Below are 15,211 nucleotides of genomic sequence, written 5' to 3'. Positions count from 1 at the left end.
TAATATAATAGTATGAGTATAATAACATTTGAAACACAAAATCATGTAAAAGTAATAAATTAAAAAAAATAATATATATATATATATATATATATATATATATATATATATATATATTAAAAAAATAAATATTATACTCATACTATTACATATACAGTGGTACCTTGGTATAAGTCCTTAATCCGTTCCAGATCCTTGGACTTATACCAAACAGGACTTATACTAAACAAATTTTTCCCATAAGAAATTAAAGGAAAATGATGAATCCGTTCCCGTGAAAAAAAATCCTATTGTTATTGTCATATTATACATTGATGGGTCTGTATAAAATAATTTAAACACTGCTTAATACTAAAATACATAAACAATAAAAGCAATTAGATGAAATAAATAGTGCACAGTGTTATGACTCATTTTGACCCATACAAGTTCTAGCACAAAGGTTGTATACCAAGCAAAATTTTGTGTGTCCAAACAGGACTTATACCAAGTTAGACGTATTCCAAAGCGGACTTATACCGAGGTACTACTGTACTGTAAAATAAATGTTCATGAAATACAATGTACTGCTTTCACACATATAAATCCAATGTATTGCATTCAATACAGTTATTTTGTATTGAATGCAATACAAATGTATTTTTAATTTCCCGCCCCACCCCACGGGCAATGTACACACGCACTGACGTCACTGGGAACTCCCCTGGTGACTCATCGTGCGCAGAAGACGCCGGAGGAAGAAGACAGAGATCGCGGTGATGGACAACGGAAACGCCGGCGGATCAGGTAAGCTCTGAATTTACTATTACTTTCCATAGGTTTACCTACCCCGAGTGTGATTAGGTGTTACCACTTTCAGCAACTTTTTTCTACCCCGAGTCACACTCGGGGATACCGCTAGGGAGCCTAAGAAGCCAGAAGAATCGCAGTCAACGCTGCAAATCCACAGCTACATTCAGATGTCATGGTGCAGGTCAGGGAGTTAAATCCTTAATAAGGACCAGTAAAGTCAGGTGGCAGGTAGTGAGTAATCCATGGCTTCCATATTCTCTGAAATTTAGATTGTATATCATTCAAAACAGCAGGGATTTTCTCATTGCTAAGATACCCTGACATTTTCCTTTTGACCTGAGTAACTGCAGGAGTTGCTGAACTCCAGGTCTTAGCCAGCACTTGCTTAGCTGCTGTGAAAATATATTGGAGCAGCTGAAACTGGGAGAAAGTACAGCGTTCAGGCTTAACTCTAAGAGCGACCATTGGGTCTTTTGGTATAGATCTGCCCAGTACTATATTCACCAACTAATGGACAGCGATCCAGAATCTACCTATCTTCGGGCATTCCTGCCAGATATGGAACAGTGTGCTCTTGGAGGAACACCCTCTGAAGAACATTTCAGTGGAAGCGATTGAGGATTTGTAAAGCAAAGTCACCATGTACCAATGCATTAGCAATTTTGAATTTGCCTTCATGGCAATGTTATTGGAGACACTCAGAGCTGTGTAGTCCCATATTGATTGCCACAGTTCTGGGTCAAGTTTGGTTTGCAAATCTGGTTCCTAATTAGTCACATAGACATTTAGATGCTAATTTGAATAGCAGGGAACCGTGGATTACCTTTATATTGCCGTTAAGATTAGAGGTAGCCTACAAATATTTTTAAAAGTAGTCAAAAGTAGCCTTAATGGGTTAGGTACATGTTTTGTTTTTGACACGTTTTAGACGCAAAAGTGTTTGATCTGCAGATATCTGAAAATCTCAGTGGAGGAATTTCATATGCATATTTCTTAGGCAAAGGCAAAGCTTCTAGTAGTACGAGGGTCTGCTTGAAGATACATAGCCTACTATTCCTCCAGATGAAGCAGATGAAGTTAACAATAAGTCTTTGCTCTATACGTAGGTAGTGTGAGTGATATGCACCCCATCGATGATATCTGGTACCGTTTCCAAGCTGCTAAAAGCAACCTGACCTGCCGGATCAGACCTGGATTACAAAAGCGTGTGATATGAGGCCATGATGTATACACCCAGATATAATAATGTAAATGCCTCCCAGGGAAAAGAGAGTGAGTAGGTCTACTTATGCTATCTGTTGCCTGATGTCTAGGAATAAAACCAACCCATTCCCTTCCAATAAGGCTGTTTATCCCTTTGTTAAGGTGTGTAGCCAAAATCTTCGCATCTAGGTTTAGAGGGAGATTGGCTTGTATTTGGACCATGCTGTTGTATCTGCATTTGGCTTAGGCAACATACAAATGACTGACATTAACATGTACCTACCCATTACGCCTTCTGCAAAAAAATGACGAAAACCCATCTGGGCCTGGACGTTTCTGAAGTTTGAGCGAATTTGGGAAAAATTTAGGGGAAAAAAGGGTTTTAGCTCTGGGAAGTTTGATCGCACGGAGGAGCCTCCTACACTCCCTGGGGACCGAGCCGGTGCAAAAGCAGTTGAAAGAGAGGAGACTGCCGCCCGCTACACACCCGGAGCAGGGGACCCGTGCACACGCTCCAGGCCACGTGGCAGGCACCGTCTTGCCTGCCCAGCTGCAGCGTGCTACATCCAGACTACAGCCATTGAACTACAGAGGGACAGAGGACCCAGCTTAACACACTCTTGGAGTTTTTTTTTGGCTGGAGGGATGAGTGCTGGAGATTTTCCTCTTGTTTAAAAGGCACTGTGGCTGCGGAGGGCCCTAGTCATTATCTGGGACTTTATATATGCTTCTTATGGGAACTTCTAGTCCTTCACTTCTTATCTAGAGCACTGAGTCTACAAGATTGGGAAGCCTGCTATTGTGCTCTGTGCTAGATTGCATTGAATCCTATAGTACTGTACCTGCAAGCTACTGAAACGTGCATCTGTGTCATGTACCAGGCCGATTTGGCCTTTACACTACTGTGCCTGCAAGTTTTTGAAATTTGCATCTGTGTTCTGTGGCAGGCCGAGCTGGTTCCCATAGTGCTGTACCTGCAAAGGCTTTTCTGCTAGGCTGAGTTGGTTCGTAAAAGGCTGTGCCTGAAAGCCATTGAATTCTGCATCTGTGTTTTGTACCAAGCTCAGCTGACACCTATAGCGCAGTACTTATAAGCCATTGAAATTTACATCTGTGTCCTGTGCTGGGCTAACTTGGTTTTTGTAGTGCTGTACTTGAAAGCCATTGAAATTTGCATGTGTGTTCTGTATCAGGCTCAGCTGGCTCCTATAGCGCTGCACCTTCAAGTAATTGAAACCTGTACCTTTTTTGTACCAGGATGAGTTGGTCCTTGTAGTGCTACACCTATACCCTATTAAAATCTGCATCTGTGTTTCATACCAGGCTGAGTTGGCCTTTACAGCAACATTTACATCATGGGTAAATACGGGGGACACATTCAGCTGCAGCACTTCGAAAGCAACAATCTAAATCAAAGTCAAAGGATTCTCAGATATTTAGCGCGTCCTATTTACCGGTTTCCCCACCATCACCTGAATTAATGCCTATGCAACACTCACAGGACCTGTCTACCTCTGATTTAGAGGCATCCATTTCTTCATCAGTACCTAATGCCACAGCAGCAGAGGTGATAACATTTCTCACACCAGACTTCGACAAAAAGTTCTCCACCCTCCAGGCCACATTTGAAACAGCACTGGCAACCATCTCTTCCAACACTGCACATATAGCGGAGCAAGAACAGGAGGTAAGTGATCTTGAAGACCATCTCTGGAAACACAAGGCAAACTTACTACTCAAACTATGCTGATTTCTTCACTAGAAGAGAAAGTAGAAGACCTGGAGAATAAAAATAGGGGCTCCACCTACGCATCATTGGCATCCTGGAAAGGGCAGGATCCAAATAAATACATAACAGTTGATATGCTATTGGCGCTCAACCTTACACCTCTAACCCTGCGGGCTCTGGAATACAAAGTCAGAGGCCTAGGCCAGTAATTGCAAAATTTTTCCACGCAATGGATAAGGAATCGCTGCTATCAGCATATTGGAAGCAACAAGACTTGAAAGTGGGCGAGGACAAGCTTTTATTATTTCAGGACTTCCCCCCATCAGTAGCTCAAAGACGCAAACAGTTTGTACTGGTTTGTCGCCTCCTCACAGAAAAAGTAACACGTTTTGCTTTATTGTACCCGGCAAAACTTAGGTTTCTGTGGAAAGGAGAAAACAAGTTGTTTGATGACCCCTAAACTTGCGATGGACTTCATCAACTAGGATTGCTACTTTCTAAGATTTATAGGTCTGCTGGCTGTCTTTTGTTTTGGCCACCACCATGACATTCCTACCATGCACTTCTTCCCACATAGCGGCCAACCCCCAGACTAAACTGCGCTTAAGATCTTGGAATGAGGCTGGACTAAATACTCCCCAAAAACTTAAAAAAGTACTGGTACATTTAAAACATAAAAAAACAGATATTGTGTTTCTGCAGGAAACTCATTGGAAAACAGGTGATACTGCAACTTTGCGTGACACATGGATTGGGGAAATGATTGCCACCACCTATATAACTAAGAAAAGAGGAGTGGCTATGCTCCTGAGCAAAAACATTCCCTATCAGAATATTTCTATACTATTGGATGAGGAGAGTAGATCTGCAGTGGTTGAAGAAAACTATCCGAATTTGATAGTGGCCAGAGACTTTAATGCCATAGTAGACCCTGTCCTAGACTGCTAAAGTTTGGCCCAAGTGCACCGGAGACTCTCAGTGGGAATTGAGTGTTTATTGACCCAGACTACCCTGGTTGATGCCTAGAGGCTTCTTAATCCCAATAAAAAAAGTTATACTTGTTATTCTCTGCCTTTTTCAAGAATTGGTTATATTTTGATTGATGATGCTCTTTATCTGAGAGTTTCTGTGAGGTCAATGGCGGATTTTACTATATCGGATCACGCTCCTGTAGTGTTGGCCTTAGATTTTCCCAGTTCCCCATAAACAGGACATTCCAATGTAGATTCCCAACATTTTCAATAGGATCTCTGGATTTCTCAAATTACATGAAAACCCATTGAGCCAATAGCCTTGATGACAATCTTGAGCATTGGGATACGCCCATACTATACTGCTCTGGTGTACTTTGAAAGCAGTAATGAAAGGCTATCTTATGGACTATACTAAACGAAAGCAAAGAGAACATCTTAAGGTATAGACAGAATTACAGAGCAAAGATACTAGGGCTTATAGGGATTTTTTAGGAACTGGCTCACAGGCTGAAAAATTGAAATGGCAGGAGGCCGTTACCTGTTTTAACACTTATTTTGCCTCCAGAGTAGAGACACAACTTAGGTATCAAAAGTACAAATTTTACAGGTTCGGGCAATAAAGTGGACTCATTGTTGGCAAAGGTGACCAAACCCCATGGGCCCAACGCTATATTTTTAAGGTAGTTGATCCCATGTCCCGAATGGCTCACAATTCTTCAAGGGAAATATTCAAGATTTTTGAGAACTATTATAGAGAACTGTATTCAGCTCAACCTGTACAACCGGTGGTATTAAAGGATTTGCTGACTAAGGCTAGGCTCCCTAAACTGGGCTCAGATGATAGGGAAGCCCTTAACAAACCAGTTTCATTGGAAGAGGTCCAGAAGACGATAAGGTCAATGGCCAATCATAAGACCCCTGGCCCGGACGGCTCTGCAGCTGAATTTTATAAATTACTTCAAGATGAAGTAACACCCTTCCTGACCGAGGTGTATATACCACCATTCTTCAACAACAATTGAAGAATGGTGTCCATTCCATTCCCTGAGTTTAATGAGGCACATATGATACGGATACCTAAAGAAAGTAGAGAACTAACTTTGGTTTCGTCCTATAGGCCGATATTGCTTTTGAACTGCGATTATAGAATTTTGCCGAAGATAATGGCCAACAGGCTTCAAAAATTTTTGGCCTTCCAACTTACCAAACACCAATTGGGATTTGTTCGGGGTAAACAAGCCACTAAAGGCGTCCGCACAGCAATTGCAGCAACAGTTGCAGCATCAGCCCCCAATTCCCCTAAAACAATGCTATTAAGTTTAGACGCTGAGAAGGCCTTTGAAAAGGTAGAATGGCCACTTTTGCATGTGGTGCTTGCTCAATGGGGATTTGGCTTTTATCCACTATCTTTTTATCTCACCGCAAACACAATTGTTCATTAACGGTACTCTGTCTTTCCATGTGAAAATGAGCAGAGGTATCTGCCAGGGATGCCCAATTTCACCACTGTTGTTTAAACTGGCTTTAGATCCACTGCTGAGACTTCTCGAATATTCCCCGGATTTTAGGGGTATACCAATAGGTACCAGACGACTTATTACTTTATATTTCTGATTCAAAGACTAGCTTTCCGGCCATCCTGAATCTTTCTACCCAGTATGGCTCGGTCTCTGGATACTCTATTAAATTTGGATAAATCTAATGCCCTATACCTGACCAATTGTGTTGAACCTGCATGGGGTTTTGCGAAAGGAGAACTTGCAATACCTAGGAGTCCATATCACTAAAAAACCAACCAAATTGCCAATGTAAAGCCGTTGTGGACTCCAACCAAATTACAATGCCAATGTAAAGCCGTTGTGGACTCAACTACACAAATGGTCTTCATTTACTCTCTCCTATCTGGGCAGAGTGAGCCTGATTAGGATGGTTTTGTTCCCTAAAATTTTGTACACCATTCAAATGCTACCAATCCTGCTTTGCCAACTGGATCTGAAAGAATTATATAGATTATTTAATTCTTTTGTTTGGGGAAGCAAGAGAGCTCGGGTGAGCATGCATATTATGCACCAATCGGTTAAGAATGAAGGGCTGAATTTACCTGATGTAGAACTGTATAACTGGGCTGCTCTTACGAAATAAATTAGGGATTGGATGCATGACACAAGTGACTATACTATGGGGACACGTTCTTGGAGCAGCAAATGATCCCGAAATGTGCCCCTAAATATATGTTACATCTACACAGGGGGCTTCTCCCAGTTGAGGTGATAACAAACCCACTTTTATACTCAGGTTGGCAAGCGTGGCACATAATAAGGTTTTTTTTTTAACTTAACAGCCACTCTACCCTCCACCTCCTGATATTGCTGGTAATCCAGGGCAGATCGGTAGAGGAGAGACAGGTGATACGAAAACGGACGGTTAAATTCTTCACTAATAATCTGACTAAAAATTTCGCATGCAGCTGCAGTGTCTCTTTATCCTTTTTTGGAAAAGGAGGTTTTTGCATACTATCAAATCCGCACCTTTGTGTCCATAATATCACAGAGATTTTCGGATAAAGACTGGACCAATGCTCTAGACAAATTGTTATTTAGACTGAATCCAGAAAAGGGAGCTATAACGGACGTTTATCTGACTTACAAACCAGCATTTAATTATGAGGAGAAGAGTACAGGTTTAGATAGATGGCATGTGTGTCTTCCAACTCGGTCCCCAACAGAAAATCGGTCTGATTACCATAGAGCCTGGAAAGCGATTTCCTCCTCCATGTACAGGGAAATGGTGTTTACATTTTTCCATGGTGCATATGTTTCTCCACATTGTTCATATCCTATGGGTTTAAGTGAGACGCCCCATTGTTTTAAATGTGGTGCAGCCGAGACAGATTCATTTAATATGTTCTGGGGCTGTCCCTTAAATTAAAAGATTTTGGAAGTTGGTGGTGCGGTTTGCATTGACCCCCCTGGTAACGTTTTTCCCACTTACTCCTACCTGGGCTCTGTTTGGAGTTTTATCTGAACAGGTTCGGGTAGCTTGTTACCCCAAATTGATCACACGACAGGTAGTCCCAGGCCAACCGACATACGGACGCCTCCTAGATAGGAAGGGGGCTTCCCTGCTCACTCCCTTGCAGGACAGAGGCTGGATGGGATGGGGGTGGTTTGCATGACTTGCAGAAGAAATATTTTGCTATACACAGCTGAGGTTGTGGGTTATCTTAGGAGGTGAGCTCTTTCTGCAGCCTCTTCTAACTCTTTGGTGACCAAGACAAACGCTGCAGTTGTTTCTTATTGCATATCAAAGCACCGCTTGCTCCCGAAGTTAATGAATGTCTAGGCTCTATAAAGATTTTTCTTTTGCTTACTTTGTGATTAACTCACAGGGAGGATTTTTTACAGTAACTGACACCACAGTGCCTGATTTATTGAGACAAACATTTCTCCGAATTGCATTTATTAAAAAAATGTACCTGTTCTGACTTACATACAAATTCAACTTAAGAACAAACCTACAGTCCCTATCTCTTATGAAATCCAGGGACTACCTGTATTACACTACTACAAGGGATTACACTAAATGGGGCTTACTAGGCAGTTGTATCAAAATACACAGCATTGAACAGTTGGGCAAAATACAAAAAAAAAAAATTCAAAATGGACATACTAACAAGCCAGCCATTAGAAAGTTGGAACACTTTTTTTTACCACCCAGCTACAGCTTCCTACGACATGACCCATTACATTCAATTCAAGTACTTTATTAGTAAAAATAAAAAAATATATACCCACACAGGCCTCACAGCACCTTATCTAAAGATGAAACTAAGGATTTTATTTACATAACAGTAGTCAGGGAACCAATAAATAGCACATGGTTGTCTGTGCAGCCCTTCAGGGATATGCCCCCTTCCCCACCACAGATCTTTTAATGAACTCACTTCTAAACTGCTAAAAGCAGTATAACATTCACAGCATCTCCATACTCTTTCACATGCTTAGTGTGAAACTACTCCCATTTGTTGGAACAGGGCACCAATGGTAAACCTGCCAATTCTAGTGTTCTCTAGCAGATGTTTGATGAGCTGCAGGTTGCACCCTCACGAAATCTGTTTCAGATAGTTTAGTCAGAAAGGTATATACACCAATAGCCCACTGAAGGTCATCTTGTAAGGCTCTGGATTGCTGCCATTCTGTGACCCATCCAGCTCTTCTTCTGTAAAGGTCCTTTTCCTAGTATTTCCCTCATGTTCTGACTGTGCTGGGAGAAACAGCAAATCTTATTGCAGTGGCATATATGGATGTCTAATCCTGGATGCACATCTTGACTACATCTGTAACATTATGCAGATCTAAAGTTTCCCTTACTTTTCCATACATTGCTATATAGTTAGTTATTCACTCTTAAATAGTCTAAAATGCTTTAAAACATTTCCTTTCAAATCTTACTTGCGTAAAATGATTTCTGAAGCTCCTTTGCTGTACATACGAAATCCCCCTCCAAGTTCACGAACCACAGTACTCATGGATTTGCGCACTGAATTAAATGTATAAACCTTGTAGAGCTTCTCCTCTGGAATTTCGTTGCGTACAGCCTGATAATCTTGTTTTAGGTCCAGTACAAATCCCAGCAGAGCACACTCTGTCTTGTTACCCACCTGCCTAGGGAGACCACCTTCTTTTTCCGGAGGCTAGAATTAGTGATTGGCAAGAACAGAAGAAAATAAAATCAAACTTCATTACTATGCAACTTAAGCTAGGTTATTCAACTATCCATCAAATCCCCTTTGTGCAATATACCAAATTGGGTATCTAGGTATCAACGAAATTATGGCAAAGTAATAGGACAAATTAAGAATGCAGACATTTGTATTACATTTTTTTGTATGTATGCTTATCAGATACGTTATTAAACTTTCATTAAGTGTTTTCATTAAAGTGAAACTGGATTTACAAAAAAAAATAAATAAAGATTTGGTACATTTTAGGCAACATCCAAATTTGTTAATTGTGGCCTAGTTGTACCCAGGAAAATGTGCCCTTTGTCCTGAATTCCTAAAGAATATTTGCAGTGAACTTGCAGGTGAGTTGGTCTAGGCTCTCCTGTGCTTAAAGCTGTGACAGTAAGCTGTGTTTGGCTGTAAATGCTAGTCTTAAGAGATTTGCCACATGCATCCCATGCATTACATTTTAGGAGCAAACTCCGGTAAAAGGTACTAAAGCCCTGCTTCTACTAAGATGGCCATCCCCACACAACAATTAATTAAGAGGAAATAAATTTAAAAAAATAAATTAATTAAGAGGGAAATGGTCATCTGCAGGGAACCCACAGGCAATACAAGTGAGTAGTCATTTGCTTCAAGATTGTCTTTAAAATGTGTTGGCTTTATAATATACTGTGCTGATCAAGACTACTGTTTTTACGATTCTTTATCTATTAATTTTTTTTCCAACCAGTTACTGTCTCACCAAGATTTTTGATGTGTATGCAGAGTTGATAGATATTCCGTTGACTATCAGTTCCAGAATTTTTGGGTTCAGAGCCTCAGGATCAGGAATTTGTCGGTAATGGGTGCCACCAATATAAGCTTGAACTACAGTCATTCGATTCATGGTTAACGTGCCTGTCTTGTCAGAGCAGATGGCTGTTGCATTACCCATAGTTTCACATGCATCTAGGTGTCTTACTAGGTTATTATCCTTCATCATTTTCTAAGATAAAAAAAAAAAAATGAAAACAAAAAATGTTTTTTATATATTTCATACTAGTACATTTCATTATCCAAATTACTAGACATTATGATATTTAATTAAAAAGATGATCAGTAAAATGCCATAACAGGAAAACATTATTTGAATTTTTTAATCACTTGAACTACAGACAGAATATAAGCAGGCTGTGAAGGTATTACGAAGGGGGAAAAAATCTAAAAGACCAAAAAGAGGAGCAAGATGAGGCAGACCATGTATTGTGGAGAAAGGAAATGTAGGAAAAATGTCAGCTAATCTCAGACTGGGGAAGGGACACTAGATGATGGGGCTAGAGAACTGTAGGTTTTCAGTGGGTATAGAGGCAAAATAACAGGTGAATATGGCAAGGTGTGAAAGAGAGATTTGTTCTGCAAATTAGCAGAACATATAGCAAAAGAAGGTACAGCAGGATTAGACTACAGACCTGGAGGGAATCTAGAAGTAGGGTGTAACTAATCAAGAGCGAATGAAGAGCAAAGGAAAGGATGAATAAAGAAAGAAAATGATCACAGACTGAGAAAAAAAAGAAGAAAAATGAGGGAGGGTTTTGATAACGGTATTCAAGGATTGTTGTTTGTTGTGTATAATAAATGTTTTAATACATTGTTACTGATTTTTATTTTGTTTGTTAGTATTCCAATCAGCAGGGAAGCAAAGTAACATATCTGACACTTCTGGGTAAGTGGAGAACTTAGCCCTGTGTAAACTTCAGCTAGTTTAAGGGAATGTGAAAATATAAATCATGCAGAGCTTACAGGAAATTAAACCTGATGATCTTCTCTATCACAAACTGTTGCCAAAGTTACTGTTCTACCTATTCAGCTGGCAATGAAGTTTACCATTCATTTCTAGCAAGGCATCTTAAAGGAGGCAGCTGAGGTCAGGGATGCACATACACTGCAGTTAGGAAGAAAATAGTTTTGGGATAAACAGTAAAGATCCTAGTTTTCCAGGAAAAGATAGGAATTCCTGGAAGCAAGGGGACAATAACACAATAATAAGGTTCTAGGAAGCAGATAGCATGAGCAGCATAGGGTCTGGCGTGGCTTAATGGAGAAACAGTGCTGGGACAGGAGCAGGTAGATCAGAACAGGGGGTAAATCAGAACCAGTGTCACAATTGCTGCACATAAAATAAACTTTTATATTATAAAGAATAAAGTAAGTTTGATCAGTCGTATTCATGCTTTAAATAGTAAGTTTAGATTTCTGCCTATAGTTCCCTCTTCTTACAATCAGCACACAGTCTAGTATACAAATACCTTTTTTTACTGTTTTCTAAACAATTGAAATAACATTTTGACCGAATTGCTGTTTCTGTTGGCCGTGAAAGCTACTTTAACCTACCAGAAAGCTTCATTGACTTTGTAGCTTTGGTTTGGTTATTCAAATTGAATTATTATAAAATGAGTTCTACTATGTGTATAAATTTTATCAGGCTAAATAAAAACAATTATTCAACAACTTTAATGGATAACCACATTTTCATAAATTGACAAACAAAACTCTCTACTCTGGTCTTTAAACCTGTATAACCTGATTAAAAACTCTTATGTTCCTGTTCATCTAAATTTTAAACAAAGAGCTCAACGCGCATGCATGAGTGGGTGAAACCTCACTTTTACCTCAGCACATACCATGAGGACTGGTAATATATTTATGGCAGATCCCAATCACTCCAGACTGTAAGCTGTGTTTATACAACTGGTAAATCTTAGAAAGTATAAAAGTAAAGACAGATACAGTTAGGTTCATAAACATTTGGACAGAGAAAACTTTTTTCCAATTTTGGTTCTGTACATTACCACAATTAATTTTAAATGAAACAACTCAGATGCAGTTGAACTGCAGACTTTCAGCTTTAATTCAGTGGATTGAACAAAACGATTGCATAAAAATGTGAGGAACTAAAGCCTTTTTTTTCACACAATCACTTCATTTCAGGGGCTCAAAAGTAATTGGACAAATTAAAAAGCTGAAAATAAAATGTTCATTTCTAATACTTGGTTGAAAACCCTTTGCTGGCAATGACAACATTTTTACACAATCACTTCATTTCAGGGGCTCAAAAGTAATTGGATAATTGACTCAAAGGCAATTTCATGGGCTGGTGTGGGCAATTCCCTTGTTATGTCATTATGCTTTTATGTGGAAGATTTTGCTGTGAACAGACAGGGAGGGAAGCTCTCAATGCAGGTGAAACAAGCCATCCTTAAGCTGTAAAAACAGGAAAAAACTCATCCCAGAAATTGCTACAATATTAGAAGTGGCAGATTCTACAGTTTGGTACATCATGAGAAAGACACAAAGCACTGGTGAACTCAGCAACGTCAAAAGACCTGGAAGTCCACGGAAGACAACAGTGCTGGATGATCGCAGAATCATTTCCATGGTGAAGAGAAACCCCTTCACAACAGCCAACAAAGTGAACAACTCTCTCCAGGAAGTAGGCGTATCAATATCCAAATCTACCATAAAGAGAAGACTGCATGAAAGTAAATACAGAGGGTGCACTGCAAGGTGCAAGACACTCATAAGCCTCAAGAACAGAAAGGCTAGAATGGACTTTGCTCAAAATCATCTAAAAAAGCATGCAAAATTCTGGAAAAACATTCTTTAAACAGATGAAACCAAGGTCAACCTTTACCAGAATGATGGCAAGAAAAAAGTATGGAGAAGGCGTGGAATAATTCATGATCCAAAGCATACCACATCATCTATAAAACATGGCGGAGGCAGTGTTATGGCTTGGGCATGCATGGCTGCCAGTGGCACTGGGACACTAGTGTTTATCCATGATGTGACACAAGACAGAAGCAGCCGAATTAATTCTGAGGTGTTCAGAGACATACTGTCTGCTCAAATCCAGCTAAATGCAGTCAAATTGATTGTAAGGCGTTTCATAATACAGATGGACAATGACCCAAAACTTACAGCCAAAGCAACCCAGGAGTTTATTAAAGCAAAGAAGTGGAATATTCCTAAATGGCCAAGCCAGTCACCTGATCTGAACCCAATTGAGCATGCATTTCACTTGTTGAAGACTAAACTTTCGGACAGAAAGGCCCACAAACAAACAGCAACTGAAAGCAGCTGCAGTAAAGACCTGGCAGAGCATTTAAATAGAGGTAACCCAGCGTCTGGTGATGCCCATGAGCTCAAGACTACAGGCTGTCATTGCCAGCAAAGTATTTTCAACCAAGTATTAGAAATGAAAATTTTATTTTCAGCTTTTTAATTTGTTCAATTACTTTTAAGCCCCTGAAAAGAAGTGATTTTGTTAAAAAAAATGGTTTAATTCCTCACATTTTATGCAATCTTTTTGTTCAACCCACTGAATTAAAGCTAAAAGTCTGCAGTTCAACTGCATCTGAGTGGTTTCATTTAAAATTATTTGTGGTAATGTACAGAACCAAAATTAGAAAAAAGTTGTCTCTGTCCAAATATTTATGGACCTAACTGTAAATATAGTACAATGTACATTATTAGGTGAATAACAAGCACAATATTTTTAATAACTACAAAGTCAAGTAAACCAATTTGTAAAGACAAATATTTAACAGTAATAAAAGTGTACTACTGTATTAAAAATGTACCCGGAAAGGTCACTTAGAAGCAGCAATTCAAGGCAGACTGCACAGAAGATTGACTAATGAAAGCACAAAGGAATGAGGTCTTTTAAGTATATTAGGATTGGAGTAAGGGGGCATTTGTAAGGAACTTGTTCAAAACTATAAACAATAAAACATAAACATAACACAATTAACTATTTACAACAGTCCTGCCAATACCCACCTTGACAGAATAGGCTAGGGATATAGTGACTGCAAGAGGAAGCCCCTCAGGAACTGCAACCACCAGCACAGTAACACCAATAATAAAAAACTTTACAAAATACTGGATATAGATTGGAGTACATTCTGCAAGCCATGGTCGTCCCAATACACCAAAGGTGTAAATAACAAAGTAAAGCACCAGGATGATCACGGTTATGGCTGACATGATTAGACCTGTTAACAAATCAATATTTCAGATTAGTGAGCATGTACTGATCTCTACATAATAAATATATCAGATACATTATTAACATAAATAAAGCAAAGTAAGTATATAAGTAATACTAGCAAAGGTTTGGTGAAAGGGATGAAATACCAAAGTCCTAAACAGTAAATATGTTATGGCAACATTGGCTTGAGGAGAAGCTTATACATGCAACTTTGGTCCGTGGAAAAGCACACAGAACACTGCCAAAAACTCAGTTGAAACTGTGCACAGGTGTGGTTATATTGTGTTGCAAAGGGTTTCAGTGGTGGCCAGTCCTTATATACCTGTTGGGCCCACATCGCTAGACTTATGGCAGCACCAAAATGATAGATGGAGGAATCAAAATATATTCTCAGCAATTAAGCTAAATAGGATGGTTGATGGAACAGTTTTCCTTTTTCCAAACAAACATAGTGTAATCAGATTCTGACTTTCAGGGAGGGTCTTTTGCTGCTGATTTAGGTGCTTAGAACATATTGATACATAGATCAGGGTCAATTTATAAACATTTTCATCAAGATTCACACGATTGCTACTCATGATTTTTACACATTTTTCAAAATGGTTTCAACTAAAAAAACAAAACAAAAAAAAATAAAGAGTGAATCTTAGAAGAAAGTTGTGTAGATCTTGGCGGAAACAGTTTTTATATATATATATATATATATATATATATATATATATATATATATATATATATATATATATATATATAAG

The 15,211-nt window shown here is 39.2% G+C and overlaps 1 protein-coding gene across 1 annotated transcript in view; it reads right to left on the bottom strand.

Annotated features, from left to right (window-relative positions):
- Positions 1 to 15,211, bottom strand: part of ATP2B4 (ATPase plasma membrane Ca2+ transporting 4) — a gene marked incomplete in the record, with an annotated part of 192,691 nt that overhangs the window by 70,109 nt on the left and 107,371 nt on the right. Inside the window, 3 exon segments of the mRNA XM_072424517.1 lie at positions 9,150 to 9,391; positions 10,170 to 10,412; positions 14,246 to 14,460. Coding sequence (XP_072280618.1) covers positions 9,150 to 9,391; positions 10,170 to 10,412; positions 14,246 to 14,460 — 700 coding nt within the window.

This window comes from Pyxicephalus adspersus, chromosome 1 (assembly GCF_032062135.1).
Source record: "Pyxicephalus adspersus chromosome 1, UCB_Pads_2.0, whole genome shotgun sequence".
In the NCBI taxonomy this organism is placed as follows: Eukaryota; Metazoa; Chordata; class Amphibia; order Anura; family Pyxicephalidae; genus Pyxicephalus; species Pyxicephalus adspersus.
Note: the sequence above shows the minus strand (reverse complement) of the source record. Positions and strands in the feature narration are given on the sequence as shown.